This window comes from Herpailurus yagouaroundi, unplaced genomic scaffold (genome assembly GCF_014898765.1).
Source record: "Herpailurus yagouaroundi ecotype Mexico unplaced genomic scaffold, PumYag 189, whole genome shotgun sequence".
Classification (NCBI taxonomy): Eukaryota; Metazoa; Chordata; class Mammalia; order Carnivora; family Felidae; genus Herpailurus; species Herpailurus yagouaroundi.
Genome location: NW_024412420.1, coordinates 14,942,943 through 14,967,844, shown reverse-complemented (window position 1 = coordinate 14,967,844; position 24,902 = coordinate 14,942,943). Strand labels below are relative to the sequence as shown.

Genomic DNA, 24,902 nt, shown 5'->3' with positions numbered 1-24,902 from the left:
CTCTGCCTCTCCCCCACTCATGCCTCTGTCTCTCTCCCTCTTTCTCTCAGAAGTAAATAAATGTTAAAAAAAATTTTTTTTAATGTTGCCAGTTTTGAAATATATTTACTGATAAGTGTCACATTCTAAAAGTTATATGAGTATAGGAGAAGAAATAACCATATTTGTAATTTTTTAATTAAAATTTTAAGTATTTTGGCTGTTACTTAAGGAAATAGGACTTTTATGCAAAGTTAATGGTGTCAAATTTTTTATTTGCTGAGAAATTATAAGAGCTGGCGTATTTGTCCTGTCCTCCCTTTTGGCTTCTAGGTTATCTCTTCCACTATTGCTAACGCTAACATAATTCTGCATATTGACAATGCCAGACTGGCTGCGGATGACTTCCGGCTAAAGTAAGTGATGGAAAACAATCACTCTCGAGAAAATGTTTCCTGTCTATTTAATATGCTAAATAACATTTCAATTTTATCCCAAGGAGTATACACTCTGAAAGATGATAGGAAGTAATGCATGTTATAATACTACAATACCATATGGCACAAAGCACATTATAATATTACAATCAGCTATGCTCAAAATTTATACATATTTATTACATTCTTGAGGCAAAACATCACTGTATTTCTAGGCCTGCCTGGAATAGAGCCAAGCACAAAGTAGATGTTCATAAAATATGCATCAAGTAAGGAAAACGAGTAACTAAGATAAAATTCTAAAATGGCAAAAAAAATTTTTTTAATTAAATTAAAAATAAATAATATGGCATATTTGGGGGCACCTGAGTTGTTAGTGAAGTGTCCGACTTCAGCTCAGATCATGATCTTGCTGTTCATGAATTCCAGCCCCACGTTGGGCTCTGTGCTGATAGCTCAGAGCTTAGAGCCTACTTCGGATTCTGGGTCTCCCTTTCTCTCTTCCCCTCCACACTCACGCTCTGCCTCCCTCTCTCTCTCTCCCTGTGTCAAAAATAAATAAACATAAAAACAATTTAATAAAAATAATAAGATGGCGGGCGCCTGGGTGGCTCAGTCGGTTGAGCCTCCGACTTCAGCTCAGGTCATGATCTCACGGTTCGTGGGTTCAAGCCCCGCGTCGGGCTCTGTGCTGACAGCTCAGAGCCTGGAGCCTGTTTCAGATTCTGTGTCTCCCTCTCTCTCTGCCCCTCCCCGCTCACGCTCTGTCTCCCTCTGTCTCAAAAATTAAAAAAAAACATTTTAAAAATTTTTAAATAATAAAAATAATACAATGGCAAATTTTGATTTTATTGGGATCCGCTATCAGAATTTGTGTCACTAAATAAATGCCGATTATCCTACACAGAACTGGATAAGAGAGGAGTGAAGGAAGGCTTTCCATGTACACTTTTATAACATTTTGAGTCCCAATTCAATTTCCAGTGTTCAGCTTAAAGCAATTGAGGTTCTATTTTCCTGCCTCTTGAGAGAGTCTAACTTGTGTTGAAATTCATTTAATGCCCCCCAAGGTATGAAAATGAGCTCGCCCTTCACCAAAACACAGAGGCTGACATCAACGGGCTGCGGAGAGTCCTAGACGAACTGACGCTCTGCAGGACCGACCAGGAGCTGCAGTACGAATCCCTGAGCGAAGAGTTGAGGTACCTCAAGAAGAACCACGAAGAGGTAGGAGAAGCTTTACTTCTAGTAAAACCGCCATTCTGTACATCTTAAATACTTTGGGGGGTGGCATTGCATTACAACAGTATTCCGTACTCATTACAATAATCAACCAATGCCAAGGCATTTATAAAGAAAGAATTTTCTTTCTCCCACTCTCTGCCCTTCTGATCTCGTCTCCCGAGGTAATAAATATTAAGCATTTGATCTGTACCCTTCCATTTTTTAGGCTGATAGAATATTCTATCCTTCTGAAATTGGTACATTGCTTTTGCACTAATACACCCCTTTTTGTTTGCACTACATTTATTTCTTTCATTCATAAAAACTTATCTTGAGGTTAACCTCACTAAAGACCTCTCTGACTTGGAAAAGATGTCACTGTTTTCTCCACTTAGTGAGCCTGGCTTTAATGTTGAACCCTGCACAATAATAAACCCATTATTTGACACCTTACACCAGGCAGCTTCATATGCCTTTTTTTTTTATGGTTATCTCCCCAAAATAGTCCCCAAAACAATGGATGAAAGATTAAAAAACAACAACAACAACAACTCTATGACATGACAGAAACGCCTAAAACACCACCAAATCTAGCTGTCCCAAAGGGGAGAATGGGGGGGGGGGGCGAGGGGGGAAGGAAAGTAAACATGAAAAGAGAAACGCGGAGAGGGAAGAGTCACAGGGTGGAGGGCTGGGAAGTCAGGCCACAGCCTAGAGCGCGGAGAAGCAGTCACACGCGCGCACGGCACATGAACTGCCCCAGGGTCACGTTATCGTCTCCCTGCAGGAAATGCAGGCCCTGCAGTGCGCGGCGGGCGGGAACGTGAACGTGGAGATGAACGCGGCGCCCGGCGTGGACCTCACGGTCCTGCTGAACAACATGCGGGCCGAGTACGAAGACCTGGCCGAGCAGAACCGCAGGGACGCGGAGGCCTGGTTCAACGAGAAGGTGAGGCCGCCCCCCCCCCCCACCCCCACCCCCACCCCCACCCCCACGCCCCAGCCCTGCCAGGTGGGCGCAGGCCCGCTCACCCCTCTGCACCCCGCCTTCCAGAGCGCCACCCTGCAGCAGCAGATCTCCGACCACGCGGGCGCGGCCACTTCGGCCAGGAGCGAGCTGACCGACATGAAGCGCAGCCTGCAGACCCTGGAGATCGAGCTGCAGTCGCTCCTGGCAATGGTAGGCGAGGGCGCGGGTCGGCCTGCAGGTCGCGACTCTAACCGAAGCCCTCCTTCCCTGTTAGAGCTTTGCTTTACCTACAAATACTTAGAGCGGACGAGAACAAGGAAGACAGACACTGAGACCCGCAGAAAGAGACAGAGCGTTTCTTCCTCCCCGAGATCACTGAGGGTTTCCTTCCCGGCCGGGGCTCAGCGCCCGGTTCGTGAAAATAGCCCACATTTCCCGCGGCCCAGTCCTCAAGCCCCGCAGAGCCAGCGGCAGCAGTATTGCCCTACCTGAAAACTAAGTGTCAGGCCAATGTCAGGGGGCCACACAAGGCCGACCTAGCGTCACCGGCATCTCCTGGTACTGAGGGAGCCAGTGAATGCCGCGTGGTGCTTTTCACCCCGCAGAGGAAAAGGTGCACATCTGAATCCCGATGAGCCCCATCAGCCTCGTCCTCCCCACCCACCTCACAGAGCTGGGCTTTCAGCCACCCTGGCACCTCCTGCCAGTTAGTTCCCAGGTTACCATGGAGACGAGCCAGGGCTAAAACGGGCTTCCCTTCTGGGGTGTGAGCTGGCAGCACCCGAAAAGCTTGATTTTGAGAATTACCACATACATGTGGCCCAAGCGCCCCTGTCCTCATCAGGGGTTCACGCTCCCTGAGGACACCAGGCTGTAACCCAAAGGAAAGAACCCCTGTTAATACGAATGAGGGCAGTGAGCAGAGAAGGTAAAGATGACTCAAAACTATAGGAAGACTATTCTTTTATTTTTTTTATGGTTATTTATTTTTGAGAGAGAGAGTGGTAAGCAGGGGGAGGGACAGAGAAAGAGGGGGACAGAGAATCCAAAGCGGGCTCTGTGCTGGCAGCAGAGAGCCCAATGCAGGGCTCAAACTCACAAACCATAAGATCGTGATCTGAGCCGAAGTCAGACACTTAACCGACTGAGCCACCCAGGTGCCCCTAGGAAGACTGTTTTGACTTAGCCACCCTAGAAAGGTGCCGTGCTCTCTTACTATATGCTGTTTAGATTGGAGACTAACTTAACCAGGGCGCCCCTCTTCTCCTGACCCTGGTCACCACTGCTGGCTGGTTCCCGACACTCTCCCTGCCTCTCCTGGAGCCCTCTTCTCTTCCCTATTCCCTTCTTTCCTGCCACTGGAACCCTGTATCCCCGTTCTTGGCAACGTGTTCTTGCTGCTGTATCCCTGGGCACAATCTTCCCTCTCGTTTCTGAGCTATGTTGAAAGAAATAAAGTCCTGAGTTCCCAGGTCAAAATGGAAGCATTTTCACGTAGGAGATGATGTTAGAAAGTAGTTCATTCTGTGCAACCAGTAGTGACACGGTTTGGGTTCAGGAGATAATCCAAAAAAAAAAAAAAAAAAAAAAGCCCATGTTAACAGACAACATAACTGAATTATAGAATAATAGTGGCATAGAACATAACTTCAATACTTGAGATTCTTTTGTCATAAGATGAATTCTAAGCATGGTCTATAGTTTAGTACACACATCACATGTAAGTTGGGAGTTGTCTAAATACAGAAACTTTTCATACGCTTCCTGTAGTATGCATACCTGCAAGTTCATCCGTTCCTCCTTCGTCATCTACGAGCTAACCTTTACAGTGGAAGGCTGTAAAGATAGGGATGCTGTCCCCTCTGACTAAGAAGAGAATTAGCACCCTTAAAAAGGAATACCACCTGAGGACACATCCTCAGGGAAATTAAAGTTTCGAACAACAGAGCACACACCTCGCTGACGTCTTGCCTCTCGGTGCCTCCTCCTCCCCAATACCATCCTGTTCACCCTCCACTCCTTTGCCCCGGAGAGCCCAGCACCACCCAGGTAATGCCCCAGTTGGCCTATTCATTAGGTCAGTGGTTCTTAGCCCCATCAAACCCCATCCGTGTCTGCCTGTGATGACGAGTATTTCATAACTCCCTCTTTACCTCAGAATGAATAGATGATATATTTAGCAATACAAAAAATTTTTTAAACTACCATAATGCCATGACAGCAAAAAAAAAAAAAAAAGGAAACATAAAAGTATTTTTAATTAAATATATATATAATATGAAAATACTTGGGCCCAACTATCCCAGAACATGTAATGAAAGAGACAGAGGCTTGCACCTTCCCTTGATAACTACATTTTGTTTTAAACAATGTAAGATCAGGAGAAGAAAAGGAAAATGAAAGAGTGGAAATGGGGGTGGACACTCAGATAATAACTAATATCAGGAGAAGTAATGACCACCCAGATGTCCTTACCTACGATAAGGGAAAGAGGAAAATTACTTTAATTGAAGTAGAAATCATGTGACCAGACAAATGACAGGGTATTCAAGTGGAAAGGAGGAGGTATAATGCTCATAAGAGTAGTGTGGAAATAATGACCCGTACTGGGTTATGAAATATATCCCTTGTGTTGAAAGCCCACCCCTGTTAAGGCATTCGTTCAATCTCAAGTGCTTCATAAAAGGCCTTTGAATAACAACAGCAAATCTGGGACAGAGAAGAAAAAGAAACAGCAGCACACAAGGCCTTGGGGCAGCGGTAGAGTAGCTCTCCGGAGACAGTAGCAGAATAAGATTGAAAAACAAATACCAACCCCAAAATAAATAAGTGATTTCAAAATATAAAATTTCCAATATGATTTCTTTTTGTGCTATCTCCCCAAAAAAGTATTAATATATAGGTTGGTCGTGATAGCAAATATTGCCTAAATAGCACAAAAGTCCACGGGAACAGTCCAAAGTCTCGTGGGACAGGGCCATTTATATCAGGTCATCCAGCATGCCCGGGCCCCCACCCCGTAAATGCCTGTGACTTCCCCTGCCTCTGTGCCTCCTGTCTGGTTGTGACGAGCCCCAAGATTTCCAAACCTCACTCTGTGCTGCCGTGTGCTGAGCAGCTCTGATCTGCATAGACCTCAAAGTGGCTTCATCCTTGCTCTGACATCTTCTGCCCTCAGAAACAGTCCCTGGAGTGCTCCCTGACCGAGACCGAAGGGAACTACTGCACGCAGCTCGCCCAGATCCAGGCTCAGATCGGGGCCCTGGAGGAACAGCTGCACCAGGTCCGAACCGAGACGGAGGGCCAGAAACTGGAGTACGAGCAGCTGCTCGACATCAAGGTCCACCTGGAAAAGGAAATTGAGACCTACTGCCGCCTGATAGATGGAGACGGGAAGTAAGTAACACCATTTGAAAATCCAGTTTTTACTTATTTTTAATTTTTTTTTGACTTATTTATTTTGAGAGAGAGTGCAAGAGAGAGCACGCATGCACATGAGCGGGGGGGGGGGGGGTGCAGAGAGAGAGGGAGAGAGAGAGAATCCCAAGCAGGCTCTGCACTGTCAGTGCAGAACCTGATGTGAGGCTTGAACTCACGAACCCCGAGATCATGATCTGAGCCGAAATCAAGAGTCGGACACTTAAACCAACTGAGCCACCCAGGCGCCCCTGGTTTTTACCTATTTTAAACCACAACCATGGACTGGCCATCCATGTTTCATGCCTCCAAGTCGTTCCTTCTTCATTCCCACTGCAGAGAAGTGTGCCCACCTCTTGCCTCTGCGGTTATCTCTTCCACCTTCTGTAAGGCACAGCCCGTTCCTTATTTGCCTTGGAGGACCCCAGTCAGCCCTTCAGAAAACCCCATTTGGTATCCATGTTAATCATTATAGGTTTCAAGATGACTCCCCACCAGGCTTTACCCATCTTTCACTCCGTTCCTAATATCACTGCTGCCCTGAAATAAACTACTCTATACAAACCCCAGGGATCTACATGTTTTTAAAAAGTACATATTTGTACTTGTGCATATAAAATATATTATGTATGTATATGAATATATATATTCTTGGGTTTTGAATTCTTGAGTTTAAAAAAATCAAATGGAAACAAACTTATTTTATATCCTTCCCTTAGAAGACAACTATTTCCACTTCCTCTACACAAAAATTTTAATATTTTCCTTTATGGAAAATTAACATCTGTTTTTGGCATACAGAGTTCACCTGAGTTCATGTTCACCACTTGACTCAATGAATATCTCTTAAATGATAACCAGAAATATTAAAGAATAAACTGGGGTGTTTTTGTTTTGTTTGTAGCTCATGCTCCAAATCAAAGCGCTTTGGATCAGGAGGCTCAGGGAGTTCACCCAAAGGTAGGTAATTAAATCTAATTCTTTTTCTACTGCAGCAAGTACTTTTGCGTTAATGGCAATCATCTACCATGGCAACAGTCTACATTTAAGTACTTTTAACTAAAGTGCTCTGAACTTGAAATATTATTTTTAAGTGGATGAAATTACCCCAAACTATTACTATAAGTCTTTTTTTAATGTTTTATTTATTTATGTATTTATTTTAGAGAACAAGCAGGGGAGGGACAGAGAGAGAGGGAGATACAGAATCCAAAGCAGGCTCCCGGCTCTGAGCTGTGTGCTCAGAGTCTGACCCGGGGCTTGAACTCATGAAGCGTGAGATCATGACCTGAGCCAAAGCCAGATGTTTAACCAACTGAGCCACCCAGGCGCATCCCCCCCGGCCCCCCCCCCCGCCCACGCAAACTATTATTGTAAATCTACACATGCTCTCTCACCAAAAATGTACATAGTATATTATATTACAACCACCACTTGAATTCTTCATCATGTAATCTTTTAGCTGGAATATGTGTATTCACAGGTGTTTTATTTCTAGAGTTATCCAAAACCACATTGGTAAAGACAGTGGTTGAAGAGATAGATCAACGTGGTAAAGTTCTTTCATCGAGAGTCCACTCCATTGAAGAAAAGACATCTAAAATGACCAGTAACAAAACAGAACAAAGGGTTCCTTTCTAGCCACCATTGAGAAAAGAACAATTTGGGAGAGGATTCTTCACAACTGCATTATTCTAAATATCAAGAAAATTATTATTTTCTACCTTTAATGATAAATCACTTAACAAAAATAACCTGGTTTCTTAGTTCACTTTTACAGGGTGTTGGGTGTTTGTTTTCAAATAAATAAAAAAGTGATTGTGCACTCATTTCCATTCACTCATGACTAATAGTTGTCCAAGATTTATGTTTTTTCTACATGCATAGGGATATATTTATGGAATCTGTTTTCATTGACTTTCACTCTAGTTTTAAATTATAGTCAATACCACATGGCATTATTAACATCCACTAGGTGTAATCTTTTTTTAAATTTTTTTTAACGTTTATTTATTTTTGAGACAAAGAGAGACAGAGCATGAACAGGGGAGGGGCAGAGAGAGAGGGAGACACAGAATCGGAAGCAGGCTCCAGGCTCCGAGCCATCAGCCCAGAGCCCGACGCGGGGCTCGAACTCATGGACCGCGAGATCGTGACCCGAGTCAAAGTTGGACGTTTAACCGACTGAGCCACCCAGGCGCCCCTAGGTAATCTTTAAGTATCTCACCATTTTTACATGGGCAAATAATCTGGAAAAAAATTAGAAATTCTCCTGTGATTGAAAAATCCCATCACTAGATGGCGCATTCCTGGTATTCTACTGGCAAACCTATCAAACTCTGGAGATCTGGATACTTCCCAGGGTACTGTTCCCCATACAATCAGGATTATATCTGGAAAGATCCATAGCAATGAACTTTGTGTGAATAGCTTTTTTTCTAAAGCAAACTTTTTCTGTCAAGCCCCAGAGAGCAAAAGTTCAGGCTTTGCAGGCATAAGGTCTCTATTTCAACTACTTGGCTAAGCCATTGTAGCAGAAAAAGGCCACAGACAATAGATAAATGAGTGAGCATCACTGTGTTCCAAAAAACTTTATTTATGGACACTAAAACCCAAATTGCAAATAAGTTTGACGTATTATGAAATACTACTCTTCTTTTGATTTTTTTTCAACAATTTAAAAATATGAAAACATTCTTAGCTCGTGAGCTATACGAAACCAGGAGGCATGGGGCGCCTGGGTGGCGCAGTCGGTTAAGCGTCCGACTTCAGCCAGGTCACGATCTCACGGTCTGTGAGTTCGAGCCCCGCGTCAGGCTCTGGGCTGATGGCTCGGAGCCTGGAGCCTGCTTCCGATTCTGTGTCTCCCTCTCACTCTGCCCCTCCCCCGTTCATGCTCTGTCTCTCTCTGTCCCAAAAATAAATAAACGTTGAAAAAAAAAAAAAAAGAAACCAGGAGGCAGACCAGATTCAACACACCAAGACCTGGTCTAGAATTTAAAATCTCACGAGGTTGATGAACATTGATGAGGGAGCATAAGGCAGGCTGAGGGCAAAGTATAAACTACCACACCCCCACCCCCAGCTGGGATATGTGTGACATTCCTCGGGTACTTCTGGCTGCCTGAGAACAAAGGAAAGGACAGAAAACAAATGGCTAAACTGGTAGAGTCTCCATCAGTTTACAAATATCTTAGTAAATTATAAGAAAAAGGTAATCTTATCAATAGCCTAATCTCCAGGAACTTTCTACTGTCTTAATGATAATGCTTTGCTAGAGGGAAAAACAATCTTAGCCTGACAATAGCTAGGCCTCCAGGACTCTGTGACTCTTCTTTAGCATATGGAAATCCCTTTAAGAAACTTGACTTTATGTCCCCCAGCTCCATAGTATATATAACCAGTCACTCTTCACAACCCCAGTGCAGCTCTTTCTGTCCACAGGTCCTTTCCCCATGCTTTAATAAAATCACCTTTTTGCACCTAAGATGTCTTCAAGAATTCTTTCTTGGCCATCAGCTCTGAATTCCACCATCACTGCAAAACCCCATTATTCATTACACTTACTGTGTCCTTCTATGTTTCTGGATCAAAATGTATGGTAAGGAGTCTTAATAGATGTTACATTCCCTAAAAGGAGAGTGGCTCTCCTATTTCTGTAATATGTGGTCTGATTCTGATGAGAAGTTCCGGTGAAGGCAGGAATTCTCCCCAACAACACAGCAGTCACATGGGAGTTCAAATACTCTTCCAAATACACAGCATACAGGGCCAGGTGCATAATTTGCAGGTGTAAGTGCAGGATGAAAATGTGGAGTCTTCTTGTTCAAAAATCAGGGGGGAAAAGTGTCATTCAAGGCACTAAAATATAAAGTTGTTTTCCTGTCTTCTGCAGTCATACACTCTACTTGTCATGTTTTTCTTACTTGTTGTTTAATGTCATTCGCAGTAAATAAAAATTAAAATTTTGAGTTATTGGCATAAATTTTGCCATTCATTTTTATGTTGGGAAATACCCATTTTAAACTCGAATATAAGAACATTTAACTTGTGTACAGAATCTCCAAAATAACACAATTTATTTATTTATTTATTTTTAATTTTTTATTTTTTTTTATTTTTGGGACAGAGAGAGACAGAGCATGAACGGGGGAGGGGCAGAGAGAGAGGGAGACACAGAATCGGAAACAGGCTCCAGGCTCTGAGCCATCAGGCCAGAGCCCGACGCGGGGCTCGAACTCACGGACCGCGAGATCGTGACCTGGCTGAAGTCGGACGCTTAACCGACTGCACCACCCAGGCGCCCCACACAATTTATATTTCATAGCTGATACATGTGAAAGAAAGGAAAAAATTCTTCCTTGACTTTTCAAGGTCTTCCAACTAGACTAAGAATTAATTTACGTGAGTCAGATTAACAGGAGAAAAAACCCAACAAAGTCTTCCTACATGCTCATGGAGACCCAATAATGAAAGTGAGACCCAAAGAAATGACCAAGGCAGGCAGTTTTTATACTTCTTGGACAAAGAGAAAATAAATCTGTGAGCAGTAGACAGGACAAAGGAAACTTAACTTTGGGAGCTTCAATTAGTAAGGAATTCTAAGCCGAATTAGGGCTAAGGTAGTAAATCAGTAAAAAGTAACGAGTTGTTTACACGACTTTCTTGGCTGTAAATTTCCCATCTCTGGTAATAAGGATGTTTCTTTACCTCTTGGTACAGAGAGGGTATGTTTCACATAGGAGATTTATTTCTGCTTTCAGAGGGACAGAGAGGAGGGTTCGAATGTCCTTCTTGTACAGGCTTTCTTAAGTAGCTTTTATTTAAAATAGTCTGTATGCCAAAGTAGCATATTTTGGGGCAGGCTGCCTTTTGTTAGCCCCTACAAATATGTGTGTATTTTGTTCTTACCAAAACAGTGGAAACACTGCATCAAACCAACTCAACTCATTTTCTTTCACTTCTTTAAACAGTAAAACCTTGGATGGTGAGTAACTTGTTCTGCGAGTGTTCCGCAAGACAAGGCAACATGTCTAATAAATTTTAACTTGATAAGCTGAGCGATGTCTTGCAACATGAGTCCTGCGTGACGCCAAATGTCACGTGATTACAACCGAGCCAACGGTTCTTGAAATCCCCTCAGATATACAAGTGCTTTGGATTACAAGTGTGTCTCCAGAACAAATTATGCTCGCAAACCGAGTTTTTACTGTATGCTCACATTCTACCAATGCATGCCATTGGCATACTGATGATTAACAAAGAGACAGGAAAAGAAGCAGGGAGTTGTCCTATCTTTCTATAGCATTGTTTTCAGCATACAGGGATATAACAATATGCGATAAGTTTCCTTGGAAGTTCATGTTTCTTAGAACACCGCTGCCTTCTTTCTGCATCTGAAACAAATTCTACTTGAAGGAAAGCCTGGCCTCTCGGGGTTGTCAGAAACTCTACTTACTCGGTCATGGACATACAGACATATTTCCATACTCCTCTGCTCAGACACTTGTCCCATTGCCCCAGGGGCCTTCGCTTACAAGACCCAAGTTCAGGGATAAAATTATTAAGACTATCAAGATGGTAACAGAAAAGCATGAAACCAAGCGTGAGGTCATTTGGAACATGAAACCTTGTGTGCTGCACAGATTTCCCAGTGATGAAGCCAGCCCGGCTTATCAGGTGTGCTCATAACACATTGATTTTAAAAACACTGTCTCCATGGTGACCGGCTTTTCCTCATGTGATACAGCGATTTATAATAAGAAACATATTTTCATCCCATTCCTGGCACAGAGCTCCCCAAATCCTTGGAAGTTCCAAGGTGTGGAGAGGTTTCGAGATTCTTTTGTGATGTTAATGAGGTGACTTTTGGAAACTAAACATGGAGGGTGGTTGCCAGATGAGCCAACCTTGGGATGAGGGGGTTAGAACTTTTCAGTCCCACACCCAACCCCACCTCCCGGGAGGGGAGAGGGGGGAGGAGTTTAAGTTCAATCACTAAAGGCCAATGATTTAATCAACCACACCTATGAAATGAAGCCGCCATAAAAACCCTCAAGGACAGGGTTTGCAGGGCTTCCAGGTGGATGAACATGTGGAGACCTGGGGGGAGTGGTACATCCAGAGAAGGCACAGAAGCTCTGTGCTCTTTCCCATACCACGCCATATACATCTCTTCCATGTAACTGTTTTGGACTTCTATACTCTTATAATAAACCGGTGATTTAATGAGTAAAATCTTTCTCTGAGTTCTGTGAACCACCCTAACAAAATAATCAACCCAAGGAGGGGATCCTGGGGGAACCTGTGATCTGCAGCCAGTGGTTTAGAGACACAAGTGACAGCCCAGACTTGAGATTGAGGTCTGAACTAGTTGGAGGTAGAGTGAGCAGTCTTACAGGACTGAACCCTTCACCTCTCTCCAGGTAGACGGTGGGATAATTGTTACTGACAATTGTGCCAGCAGATTCCTTGGTGTGGGGAAAAAACCCACACCCTGGATTGGAATCAGGGTCATACTCCTGCCGTGGTACAGTGAGCACACATTGCACTTTGTGGTAAGGGTGCTGTTGATGTGACAAGATTCAAAAGAAAAGCAAATAACTCTAAGTCATCATTTTGTTGAAAGAAAGAGAGAAAGAGAGAGGAAGGAAGGAAGGAAACAAGGAAGGAAAAAAATAAAGAGAAAGGAAGGAAGGAAGAAGAAAGAAAGAAAGAGAAAGAAAGAAAGAAAGAAAGAAAAAAAGAAAAAAAGAAAAGGGGTGTCTGCATGGTTCAGATGGTTAAGCATCCAACTCTTGATTTCAGCTCAGGTCATGGTCTCACAGTTCCTGAGATACAGCCCCTTATCGGGCTCCACAATATCAGCCCAGAGTTGGGCTTCTCTCTCTGCCTCTCCCTCACACTCTCTCTCTGTCTCAAAATAAACAAACATTTTTTAAAAAGAAGAAGAAGGGGCGCCTGGGTGGCGCAGTCGGTTAAGCGTCCGACTTCAGCCAGGTCACGATCTCGCGGTCCGTGAGTTCGAGCCCCGCGTCGGGCTCTGGGCTGGTGGCTCGGAGCCTGGAGCCTGTTTCCGATTCTGTGTCTCCCTCTCTCTCTGCCCCTCCCCCGTTCATGCTCTGTCTCTCTCTGTCCCAAAAATAAATAAACGTTGAAAAAAAAAATTTAAAAAAAAATAAAAAAAAAAATAAAAAGAAGAAGAAATTACAAGTCTAAAATGAAGTCATATGCCACCCCCCCCCCACATAGGATCAAACCAAAACTTAATTACAGTTTCAACCTATTCCAGCAATGTGACCTTTTAACGGTCCATCTGAAATTTCCTGATAGGAAATGATGAGGTCATCAGCATGATAAAACAAAAAGCAAAAAACCTGCCCTTCTCTTCCCGCAAAAAAGAAGAAGTAAAAATCCTTTTGTTTTCTTCTGTTGCCAATACCGTCTTGCCTTACCCTCCTTCCTATAAAAAGCCTTCCATTTTGTACAGCTCCTTGGAGCACCACTCGACTTGCTAGGTGGAATGCTGCCCAATTCATGCATTGTTTAATGAAGCCAATTAGATCTTCAAATTTACTCAGCTGAATTTTGTTTTTTAACAATTTCTTGCCAAGGGAACAAACCAGAATTCCCTGTGTATCTTTTTAGCAAAGGAACAGACGTAAAATGAAATTCTGGGTGTGTTTCCTTTATGTTCCGTTGAGTTCATAGATCCAAGCAAATATCGCATCTTCAGAATTTAGACTTAAATCTGTCCTTCCTTTTGGGGAGGCTGAGAATTCCCCATGGTGTTTAGGTCTGATTTTCCTTCACTCTGCAGAAGTCTGGGGCTCCTGAGTTCTTCAGGAGTTCTGCTAATAATTGATGAAGTTTTGGGGTGATGGTGGGGCTCGGAGCTGACGGCCAAGAAACAATTCTTGAAGACGTCTTTGGTGTAAAAGGTGATTTTATTAAAGCATGGGGACAGGACCCGTGGGCAGGAAGAGCAGCACTCGGGTTGTGAAGAATGACTCATTATATCTATGGGGCTGGGGGAGGTAAAGTCAAGAGGAAGTTTCTTAAAGGGATTTCCCAAATGCTAAAAACTCACAGATTACAGGAGGCCTAGCCATTGTCAAGCTAAGGTTCTTTTTCCCTCTAGCAAAGCATTAATATTAAGACAGTAGGGAGTTCCTGGAGAAAGAAACTACTCTGCCTGCCTCAAGTATCTGTCAATGGGCTGCAGGTTACAAGGAAATTCAATTTTCCCTGCCATTTCCTTTTTTTTTTTTTAATTTTTTTAAAACATTTATTCATTTTTTGAGAGACAGAGAGGGACAGTACAAACGGAGGAAGAACAGAGAGAGAGGGAGACACAGAATCCAAAGCAGTATCTGCCATTTCCTTTTTGCCTTTGTTCCCCACATCACTATGGAGGGAGGGTGATGTTGGGGCTCCAGGAAACTGAGTCTATAGGTTTCTGTATATTAGGCTAATGATAGATTGCCTTTTTCTTGTAATTGACTAAGATATTTGTAAACTGGTGGAGAGTCTATCAATTTAACCATTTATTTTCTGTCCTTTCCTTTGTCCTTAGGCAGCCAGGAGTGCCTGAGGAATGTCACACATATCCCACCTTGGGGGCAGGGGGCAGTGAGGAAGGGGGTAATGTTAGCTTGTGCTTGGTCTTCAGTTTGCCTTATGGTCCCTCATCAATAATCACATGTTCTTCTCCAATCCTTGCAGGTTGCTTTTTGCTGCGGTGACATTCTATACTGAGTGTACTTACAAGGAATCAGTTGCCATCTGAAGGAGGACTTCAGATACTATGCTTGGGTGATTGTTAAAGCACAAATCACAAACTGATATCCACCCCTGTTTTTCAAAGAGAGCATGAGTGGGGGAGGGGCAGAGAGAAAATCCCAAGCAGGCTCAGCACGCTGTCATCACAAAGCCCGATGCAGGGCTCGAACCCTCAAACCATGATACCACGACCTGAGCCAAAATCAAGAGATGGCACTTAACCGACTGAGCCACCCAGGCACCCCAAAATCTCTTCTTTTAACAAATACCCGAGATTTGTGGGAGCTCATTACAAGGGAAGTGAATTACCATTTGTTATTGGGTGATGCAAATGTGTTGCTGTTGTGATTTTTAATTTTTTTTGCCATCACAAAGAATTTTATAATACATTGTCATATAGATATATTGTATGTCTATATATAGATAGATATAGGTGGATATATCATAGATTCTGAGTTTTACATCTGCTGAAAAAGGTCTTTGTCATTGCAATATTATAAGTAAAATTGCCCATGTTTTTCTTTTCTTTTTTCCTTTCTTTCTTTCTTTTCTTTCTTTTTTTTTTTTTAACTTTAGAGAGAGAGAACAGGAGCAGAGGGGAAGGGCAGAGGGAGAGAGAGAGAATCTTGGGCAGGCTCCACACTGGGCACAGAGCCTGATGCTGGGTATGATCTCACGACCCTGGGATCATGACCTGAGCTGAAATCAAGAGTTGGACTCTTCAACCAACAGAGCCACGCAGGTGCCCCACCCATGTTTTCCTTTTAGTACTTTTGAGATGGTAATAGGATTTTTGTCATATGACATTTTTATCCATGTAATATTAGCCATCCTCCTTTTCTATAAATAGCTCACTTGGAATAGTGCGTGCTATTTAATATACTATTGAGTTGTATTTGCTAATATTTTATTTGAGATTGTGCATTTCCAGAATATGTATTTTCTCCAGGAACTGATTTTCTTTAAACTTCTCATTGTGTTTGTAACTTATTCAGTGTAATGATTTCTTGCTTTTATTTCTTACCCTTTCCTAAGTTCTGTTTCCTCATTTCTAAGTGTCCCAACTATGGTTTATGTAGTTTTTTTTTTCTTTCATTCCATCATTTTTAACACACTTTAGATCACTTTGAAATGGTAGGTTATATCTTAATCTGTTTTGCAAATGTGTCTTTCTGGCATACTCCCATTTTCTATAGAGATGTAATTTAGCTCCTAAATTTGTTTGTTTTTGTGTGCTAGCATTTTGTAGGATTTTACTTCAATCCTTTTCTTTTTTTCATTTTTTAGGCAATTCATGTTCCTGAACTTCTAGAATGAATATAGTTCCACAAAGTTTTTCTAAGTGCACAGAGCTCCCTTTTCTTGGTTTTCATCAAGTGTTCAAAAATATATTGGCTTGATTTCAAATTTCCTGTCTGGACCTTCACTTTCCTTCATTTCTACTGACCCTATTCTGATCAGTTTTGACTCTTCTTTCTGGGGTTTCTTCTCATGGTGGGATGCTCTCTTGGAAGGGAACCACAGCTTTTTGTGAATTTTGAGAATTCACAGAATCTAGACTATTTCCCTCTCACCTAATGTCAAGACTCTTTTCATTCACCTACTTCTGGATGGGCAAAATTCTCCCAGTTTTGTAGGCAGATAGGGTTAGGGGTCCCCAGAAAAAGAAAGATGAGTTATAGCTTTCTCAACGTAAGAAAAGTCATTTTAGGCCCCCAGCCATGTTGTGGTCTATGCCTGACCAGCACAACTTGCCCAAGCACACTTCTAGAACTTCCTAGGAAGTGCTGGAATTACAAAGAAATGCAAAAATCTCAGTAGTTCAAGATTTTAAGGGAATAAAGGGAATGCAACAACTAAATCTCCACCAGGCAAGGGAATAGCGTAACCACATCTAAGGCAACAAATCAATAATAAGCCTTCCAGTGCTGTTTCAAAAGTAAAGATTGACCTAACACACATCCTTGAGTTGTTTTTTCACAAGATTTAAACTCCTTTGAGCACTCCAATACCAGACTAACTAGAGCAGAGAATGGATGATGCTGACCGTGCTGGCCTCCATGACTTCAATCAACTAGGACCTAGACTCTGTCCACTTAGGATGATTTTTGCCCAATTCTCTACTAAATTCTCCCTCACTAAGTCCCTCTGTGAATACACATGCATCCTTAGCTTAAAACTTCTCTAATTTTGTTGTTTGGGGAGACACTGCTGTGGCAAATATCCATATGTTCTCCTTACCTGTTGTAAGTAAAACCCTTGATTTTGCTATTATTTGGCTTGGTTGTGTCTTTTGGCTCAATACCCACCAAGTGGCAAACCCAGTTTCAAGTTACAGTTTCACCTTCCTCCTCAAATTCACCTGCTGTCATTTTCAGTTGGCCTTCCATCATTCTCCTGTAATCAGACCCTTCAGGTGCCTCTGGATTCCCTCTTTTTCCCACAGAAATGCTTCCAACATGCACGTCTTAAGGCTAATGGTAGTTTGTTCTATCAGCTTATATTTTGGGTTTCTTGGTAATACCTTGCCCCCTAGATTTGTTAGAAAAGTTGTACATGGAGGGAGGGTGCTTGGGTGGCTCAGTTGGTTCAACATCTGACTCTTGATTTCAGTTCAGCTCATGATCACACCTTTCATGAGATCAAGCCCTGAATCCAGCTCTGCACTGGAAGCACAGAGCCTGCTTGGGAGTCTCTCTCTCCCTCTCCCTCTCTCTCAAAATAAATAAAATAATAATAAAGTAAATAAAAAATAATAAAAGTTGTACATGGGTCTCTGGTTTTGTGATATAATTGTTCTGTGTGATCTCTATGTGAGAATTCAAGAATTCTGCCATTATTGCCATGAGTTCCCAGAATCCACACCTTATTCTTGAAAGACATTTCTGTTTGGGCTGAGTTTTAATGTGAGAATTATCTTTTCTTAATATTTTGTAGAGATCATTCCAGTGTCTTTGAATTTCTATTGTTGCTAATGGAAGCTGCTGATAGTCTGATTATGGTTCCTTCGTAGACGATCTCTATTTTCTCTGGCTGCTTTATGGTCTTTTCCTTGTCTTTGGTGTTCTTCAGCATCACTATAATGTGACTAGAAGTAGATTCTTAAATTCACTTTGCCTCTTCTATTGGAGGACTATTTCTAGTCTATTCTAGAAAATTCTTACCCACTGTCCCATTCTGTTAGTGTTGTCTTTAGGGTGACTCCAATGAAAAGTGTGCCAAAATTTCTCTCCAGTCTCTCTCTCTCTCTCTTGCTCTCCCTCTGTCTCATTCTCTTTCATTTAGAATACCCTATCATTTTCCCTACAATTTACTTATTTTCTTCTCAGTTATGTCTTATCTGTTGCTTAATGCTCAGTTAAAATTTTCAATTTTAGTTATTATATTTCCCATTTCTTATTTTTATTGAAGTATAATTAACACACAGTGTTCTATTAGTTTCAGGTGTACAATATAGTGATCCAACAATTCTATATGTTGCTCAGTGCCCATCATGATAAGTGTCCTCCTAATGCTCTTTATCCATTTATTTTCTCTTCTCATTTCTTTTTCAAATTTACCTAGTCATTTTTGATAGTCACTCATTCATTTGTAACACCTGCGGTTCTCTCTTTCACTTCCCTAAACACAAAAACCACACTTTTTTTTTTTGCATACACTTTCTTATAATCTTATTATCGTTGGTCTTTGATGTCTTATTCTGTAGACTATAGTTAGGGTTGGCTCTTAGTCATATGTGTTTGTTTCCTCACACGTTTATTTCATTATGAGTGTGTATATGGTTGGAATTTGACTTTGGGAGTCCTGCAGGGTCAGGACAGAGATGATTTCCCCAGGGTACTATGGAGCAGTACCAACCTGAAAACATCTTAAATGAATTTCTTGGATTGGGGTTCTCAGAGTAAGTGGGCATGAATTCAAGCTGTAAGACTGTATCAGAGTAATGCCATGATTACAAGTCATCATCAAATATCAATAACATTAATATTATTGAGTTTTTACTCAGTACCATCAGTGACAGAATGATTTACTGGTTTCTCCATTTGGCCAGCAAGGAGATTTTTGTAACATCATCTTTTCTACTGAAGACATAGGCTTTCGGGATATACAGCTTTAAGTGGTGGTCTCAAGTTCAGCTATGACACTTGGTCAGGTCCAAATATTATTCCTCAATGGAACTCTTAAGCAGAAAATCTGTTTCTGCTCTGGGTATATTTCTAGGATGACTCGAGCTTTTGTGTTTGCTCACCACTCATATTTCAGCTATATGTGTTTTCTCTTTTTAAATGACTTCTTTTCTTTTCTTTTCAAGGATCAAGGAAGACTTTCTGTTGCCAAATAAGAGTCCATTTAATTCCCCAATTTTCATTTAAGACCTGGCCTCCTTCCTCTGGTACCATGAGCTCATGATCTTGAAATTATTTTCAATACATCTGAATGAAAGATCATATTATCCACTGAAAACCATGACTGTGATGCCTCGCATGCTGGAAAAATATATGATGTTGTTGGTTTGAGCAGGGGAAAGAGAAATTTGTCTATCACACTTTTTTATTCTTAAAGGAGTTGTATAGTCCTGAAACCTGGAGGACAGGAAGGATTGCTCATACTAAATTTGAAATGCATCACTATAATAATCTTGATAATACTCCTCCCTGTCCCATTTTGGAGATAACAAATAACCCCAAGGTAACTATCCACCTACAGAAATGGACACAGTAGGGTAAAGGCGTTCATTAAAAAAAAAAAAAAAATCGCCCAATTATGAATAATTCAGGATGAGCTGGCAAACACCATTTTGCTATGAGTAGCAAAGTTCATCAAGAAACACCCTGATAATGTGTATATAAAGACAAGCTCAACTGTTTGAGCAGAACATTTGCCATCGAAGCTTCACCCCAGGAACAAGCTCTCCAGCCTGGACATCATGTCTGTGCGCTTTTCTTCTGCATCCAGACGGCTTGGCTCTAGCGGGGGAGTGGGTTTTGGGGCTGGAAATGCATGTGGTGTGCCAGGCATTGGAAGTGGCTTCTCTTGCGCTTTTGGGGGCAGCTCACCTGCAGGAGGCTATGGCGGAGGGCTCGGAGTGGGGACGGCCTCTTGTACTGCCTTCATGGGGAACGAACACGGCCTCCTGTCGGGCAACGAGAAGGTGACCATGCAGAACCTCAACGACCGGCTGGCCTCCTACCTGGAGAATGTGCGTGCCCTGGAGGAGGCCAACGCCGACCTGGAGCAGAAGATCAAGGGCTGGTATGAGAAATTTGGGCCTGGTTCCTGCCGTGGTCTTGATCATGATTACAGCAGATACTTCCCAATAATTGATGACCTCAGGAACCAGGTAAGAAACACAATGTTGTGAGGGTTAGTTAATACCCAGAGAGTATTTAGCCACACAAGCACCCACAAACGTGTATGCTGTTACACACAGCAGGGCTTTGCTCTCAGCTTCTAATTTTCAGAAGTTCATTATTAATATTAAAAATAATTTATTAAAAAATTTGTTAATGTTTATTTTTGAAAGAGAGAGAGAGAGCCATAGTGTGAGCAAGAGAGGGGCAGAAAGAGAGGGTGACACAGAATCTGAACCAGGCTCCAGGCTCTGAGCTGTCAGCACAGAGCCCAACACGGGGCTTGAATCACAAGCCATGAGATCATGACCTGAACTGAAGTTGGAAGTCCAACCGACTGAGCCACCCAGGCACCCCAATATTAAAAATAATTTATATTAAAATTCTAATCTTCGAACATGGCTCACCCATACCTGGTATGAGGTATACACGTTTATGCTTTTTGTGATATGAAAACATCAAAAACTGCCCAATGTTTCCTGCTATTTATTTATAAGTTTTTCCATAGAAAGGATTTTTTTTAATGGGTGGGGTGAAGTGGTAAAAGAGGCCAGACTTAATTTCCCGTTTCCAAAAGAATCATCTTATTATTAGAGACAGAATGCCAGAAAGATTACTATAATTTCATAGGTGACTTTATTTCAAGGGAATGTGACATTTTTAGATTATTTCCTCACTCTTAACTAACTCTCCATTTACCAGATAATTTCTGTAACTACCAGTAATGCCAATATTATCCTGCAAAACGATAACGCAAGACTAACGGCTGATGACTTCAGGCTAAAGTAAGTAGAGCTGAAGAGAAACCAAAGAAGGTTAGCTCAACATTCCCCCCACCCCCTTAATTTAGGCTATTGGAGGTCACCTAACTTGTTTGATTTTGCTTCTTTGTTTTAAACCAAATGCGTGTAAGAATGGCCAGCTGAATGGGAAATTTAGGAACTGACACAAATGAATGTTAAGATCATATGAAAGATTTTCGAGTGTTCCTATTCTCTTGCTTCAAAGAAATTTGTTCATTGCATTATGGGCGGCCTAACGGAAGCTTTGAGTACATTTTAACAGTTCGACCTCAAGGCACGGTTGGAGTTTTATGATGACCTAAAAAGTGATGGGACTAAGGTAATGCAGGTGTCTACTATTTCCTAAGGTTTGAAAACGAACAGGCCCTTCACCAGAGCGTTGACGCGGACGTCAGCGGTTTGCGCAGGGTCCTGGATGAGCTGACTCTGTGCAGAACGGACCTAGAGATCCAGCTGGAAACTCTGAGCGAGGAGCTGGCTTACCTCAAGAAGAATCACGAGGAGGTAGGTGCTCTGTCTCCCCCGATTCCACAATCCGCCTCGCTCCCAAAATTGAAAAATACATTTCAGATGACGAGTCTGATGTCTGACGTCAATATTCCAAAAGGAATTTGTCAATTTCTCCCTATGGTTTAGACTGTTTGAAATGTTCCTATTCATCCGCCCCCAAAGAAACAAACTTTTTTAAACAAAGCAAAACAAAACACTTCTAATCTTCTGCATCCTGTCTTGTCTAGTTCCTTTGAAAATACTCAGCTCCTAACATGGTTACCTTTCTTTTAGGAAATGAAGGCCCTGCAGTGCGCGGCGGGCGGGAACGTGAACGTGGAGATGAACGCGGCGCCCGGGGTGGACCTCACGGTCCTGCTGAACAACATGCGGGCCGAGTACGAAGACCTGGCCGAGCAGAACCGCAGGGACGCAGAGGCCTGGTTCAACGAGAAGGTGAAACCCCGTGGGGGCGCGCTTGCCGGGCCCTGAGCGCTGATGCAAGGCAAGCTGTACCCTAACATGCTCCCCAACCTTGCAGAGCGCTTCGCTGCAGCAGCAGATTTCCGACGACGCTGGTGCCACCACCTCAGCTCGGAATGAGCTTACGGAAATGAAACGTACTCTTCAGACTCTGGAGATTGAACTTCAGTCCCTCTTAGCAATGGTCAGTAAAAAGTACAAAAAAGATTTGTTTCAGAAATTGAGGTAAAAACCAGAAGAGTGCTTCTTCCACGTGATATTACTTCGTTTTGTTTTTATCCGTTAATGACCGTGCTTTGAAATAAGACACCTTTGCATTTTGCCCAGCAGAACCCCGCTTTGCCTGGAAAGTATACCTAGATGCTCATAATTATGAAACATTAGAAATTAGCAAGTACAATTCTTTTGAGGTGCCCGTAAAAGAAAAGCGTTTTTACCCTGAGTCTTCCCTCCTAAGGCAAAAGATCAAAAAGCATTCTCCATGGTGTGCAAAAATACCTTTTCACCTCTCCTAGCTTCCTCATCTAGCATTCCTTTGGGCCACTTAATTAAGAGTACTTACAAGTTCCATCTTAGGTGGCATAAACAAGAAGCAAAGCAGAGGCGGGAAGGTTGCCTATAAAGCTCAACAGTCATGATGATAATAGTAACCTTTTCATTAAGGCCCAGCACTTTCCCCCACATGAATCCACAATAACCCTAGGGCTTGGGCAGGGCAGACTTTATAATTCATGTCATTATTTCCAAAAGAACAATCTAAGATTCAAAGACTCTTCCCAGAGTCCCACAGTTGAATATGAAGGAACCAGAACTTTCTCTCCAGATTTCCTAGCTCCCACCTCTATACTTTTTCCACTATGGCGAGTAAACAAACCTTTAGAGTTGATCCACACAGGAGGGTATGAATGTATATGAAATTGGGACTTTGCAAAAAATTCTTGCTGATGAAAGAGTAAGACACTCTTATCTTCATCCCATGTAAAACTATGGCAGGCATCCCTCTTTAGGAGAGACCCTATATAAACCCATTTGGATTCACAAGCCGATGAGTCAAACCATTCAAAGATTTAAAAGGTCGTTCTTTCCTTTGGGTCATTTTACGTCTGGAAAGTTTATGCATTTCACTAGGGGATTGTCTTTTAATAGAAGAGCTACAATCTCCCTGAGAGGAAGCTGTTACATGATTAGAAACAAGGCAGCTAACTGTCTGAGAACTTTTTTCCTGGGGAATGTGGCAAATTGTGCCAGACTCCACAAGCATAGGCTATATTGGTGGGGTAGAGGGATCTTTACACTGTGCCCTACGAAGAAAAAGTTCATCTTTGCTAACACTCCTGGACATGAGTGACATTCACCACCAACTGTGTCATTCTCAAACACAACAACAGTATGACGATTAATATTGAACAAGGGGGACTCTTTGGGGTAAAGATGGTCATTTGCATTATGTAAGGATAACTCTTTTAAATGTCTCTTAAGTGCTCTGCCTGATTCTAAAACAACATTGTGACATTTTCTACTGAACTGTGTCTTACTGATCCTCAGAAACACTCCCTGGAGTGCTCCCTGACCGAGACCGAAGGGAACTACTGCACGCAGCTCGCCCAGATCCAGGCTCAGATCGGGGCCCTGGAGGAACAGCTGCACCAGGTCCGAACCGAGACGGAGGGCCAGAAACTGGAGTACGAGCAGCTACTCGACATCAAGGTCCACCTGGAAAAGGAAATTGAGACCTACTGCCGCCTGATAGATGGAGAGGATGGGTAAGTACCACTTCCATTGAGAAAACATTTTATCTTAAGGTTATTGAATTTTTTTTGAAATCAGGGATAAAGTATTTATGACCCATATCATGTGTACATAAACTCCTTCTAGTGTTATTTAGAATCCAGATATCTTCCATCTTTTTTTTTTTTTTTAATTTTTTTTTTCAACGTTTATTTATTTTTGGGACAGAGAGAGACAGAGCATGAATGGGGGAGGGGCAGAGAGAGAGGGAGACACAGAATCAGAAACAGGCTCCAGGCTCTGAGCCATCAGCCCAGAGCCCGACGCGGGGCTCGAACTCACGGACCGCGAGATCGTGACCTGGCTGAAGTCGGACGCTTAACCGACTGCGCCACCCAGGCGCCCCTCCCATCTTTTTTTTAAAGTTTATTTATTTTTGAGAGAGGAAGGCAGAGAGAGAGCACAAGCAGGGAAGGGTCAGAGAGAGAACTCAAGCACGCTCTACACTGCCAGTGTGGCGCCCCATGAAGGGCTCAAACTCATGAACACTGAAATCATGACCTGAGCTGAAATCAAGAATCACACTTAACAGACTGAGCCCCCCAGGCGTCCCCAGAGATCTCCTATCTTAAATCCTTGTTTTACAATTTCTTCAGCAAAACAGAGTGAAATAATTAATACAAGCTCTCTTATTTTTACAGCTCTTGTGTTAAATCAAAAGGCTATGGAGGACCAGGAAATCAAACAAAAGGTAAACAAAAGCTGTGTTAAGCATCCGGTATTTACTTGTATGTTTCAAATTATGAGTTAATTATTTCCCCTTTATGAATTTGATAAACTCTAACAATTCTTATGTGTCATTTTAGACTCATCTAAAACCACCATGGTTAAAACGATTGTTGAAGAAATAGATCCTCGTGGCAAAGTTCTCTCATCCAGAGTTCACACTGTGGAAGAGAAATCCACCAAAGCCAACAACATAAAGAGTGAACAGAGGGTGCCTTCCTGAACCCCCAAAGAAGAGCCCCTAAATTAAAATACCAACCTGAAGCTAGGTTCCTAAGTGAAAGCCCTCTTATTTTTCTGCTTTTCTTCCAGTGACTTAAGAACCTATTTTTAGAATTGTAGCATTTCTTTGGATTTCTCTCTGGTGGTGTTTCAATAAAAACTCTTCTTGTTGCAAGACATCTTCACTGGTTGTGGCCAATCTTTGCATTTTAAACATACCCCAGATGGGAGC

General features: G+C 42.4%; 2 protein-coding genes across 7 annotated transcripts in view; both read left to right on the top strand.

The window, feature by feature from the left end:
- KRT10 (keratin 10) overlaps positions 1–21,976 on the top strand; it is a 37,512-nt gene extending 15,536 nt beyond the window's left edge. For 2 of the 6 annotated variants that reach the window (XM_040497473.1, XM_040497471.1), the window contains exons 9-15: positions 313–395; positions 1,487–1,643; positions 2,428–2,589; positions 2,695–2,820; positions 5,789–6,006; positions 6,932–6,987; positions 7,511–7,781. In XM_040497473.1, the coding sequence (XP_040353407.1) occupies positions 313–395; positions 1,487–1,643; positions 2,428–2,589; positions 2,695–2,820; positions 5,789–6,006; positions 6,932–6,987; positions 7,511–7,668 (960 nt within the window). In that variant the 3' untranslated portion in view covers positions 7,669–7,781. Of the gene's footprint in view, positions 1–312; positions 396–1,486; positions 1,644–2,427; positions 2,590–2,694; positions 2,821–4,380; positions 4,468–5,788; positions 6,007–6,931; positions 6,988–7,510; positions 7,782–10,156; positions 10,202–21,907 lie in introns of those variants that run through there. The other 4 variants (XM_040497474.1, XM_040497472.1, XM_040497475.1 and 1 more) reach the window with 4 other exon arrangements.
- KRT27 (keratin 27) lies at positions 19,677–24,849 on the top strand. Its single transcript, XM_040497482.1, has 8 exons — positions 19,677–20,149; positions 20,862–20,944; positions 21,310–21,466; positions 21,746–21,907; positions 21,993–22,118; positions 23,480–23,697; positions 24,364–24,413; positions 24,529–24,849. The coding sequence occupies exons 1-8, from the start codon at positions 19,736–19,738 to the stop codon at positions 24,669–24,671; spliced, it is 1,353 nt and encodes a 450-aa protein (XP_040353416.1). The 5' UTR covers positions 19,677–19,735; the 3' UTR covers positions 24,672–24,849.
- Positions 24,850–24,902: the final 53 nt, after the last annotated feature.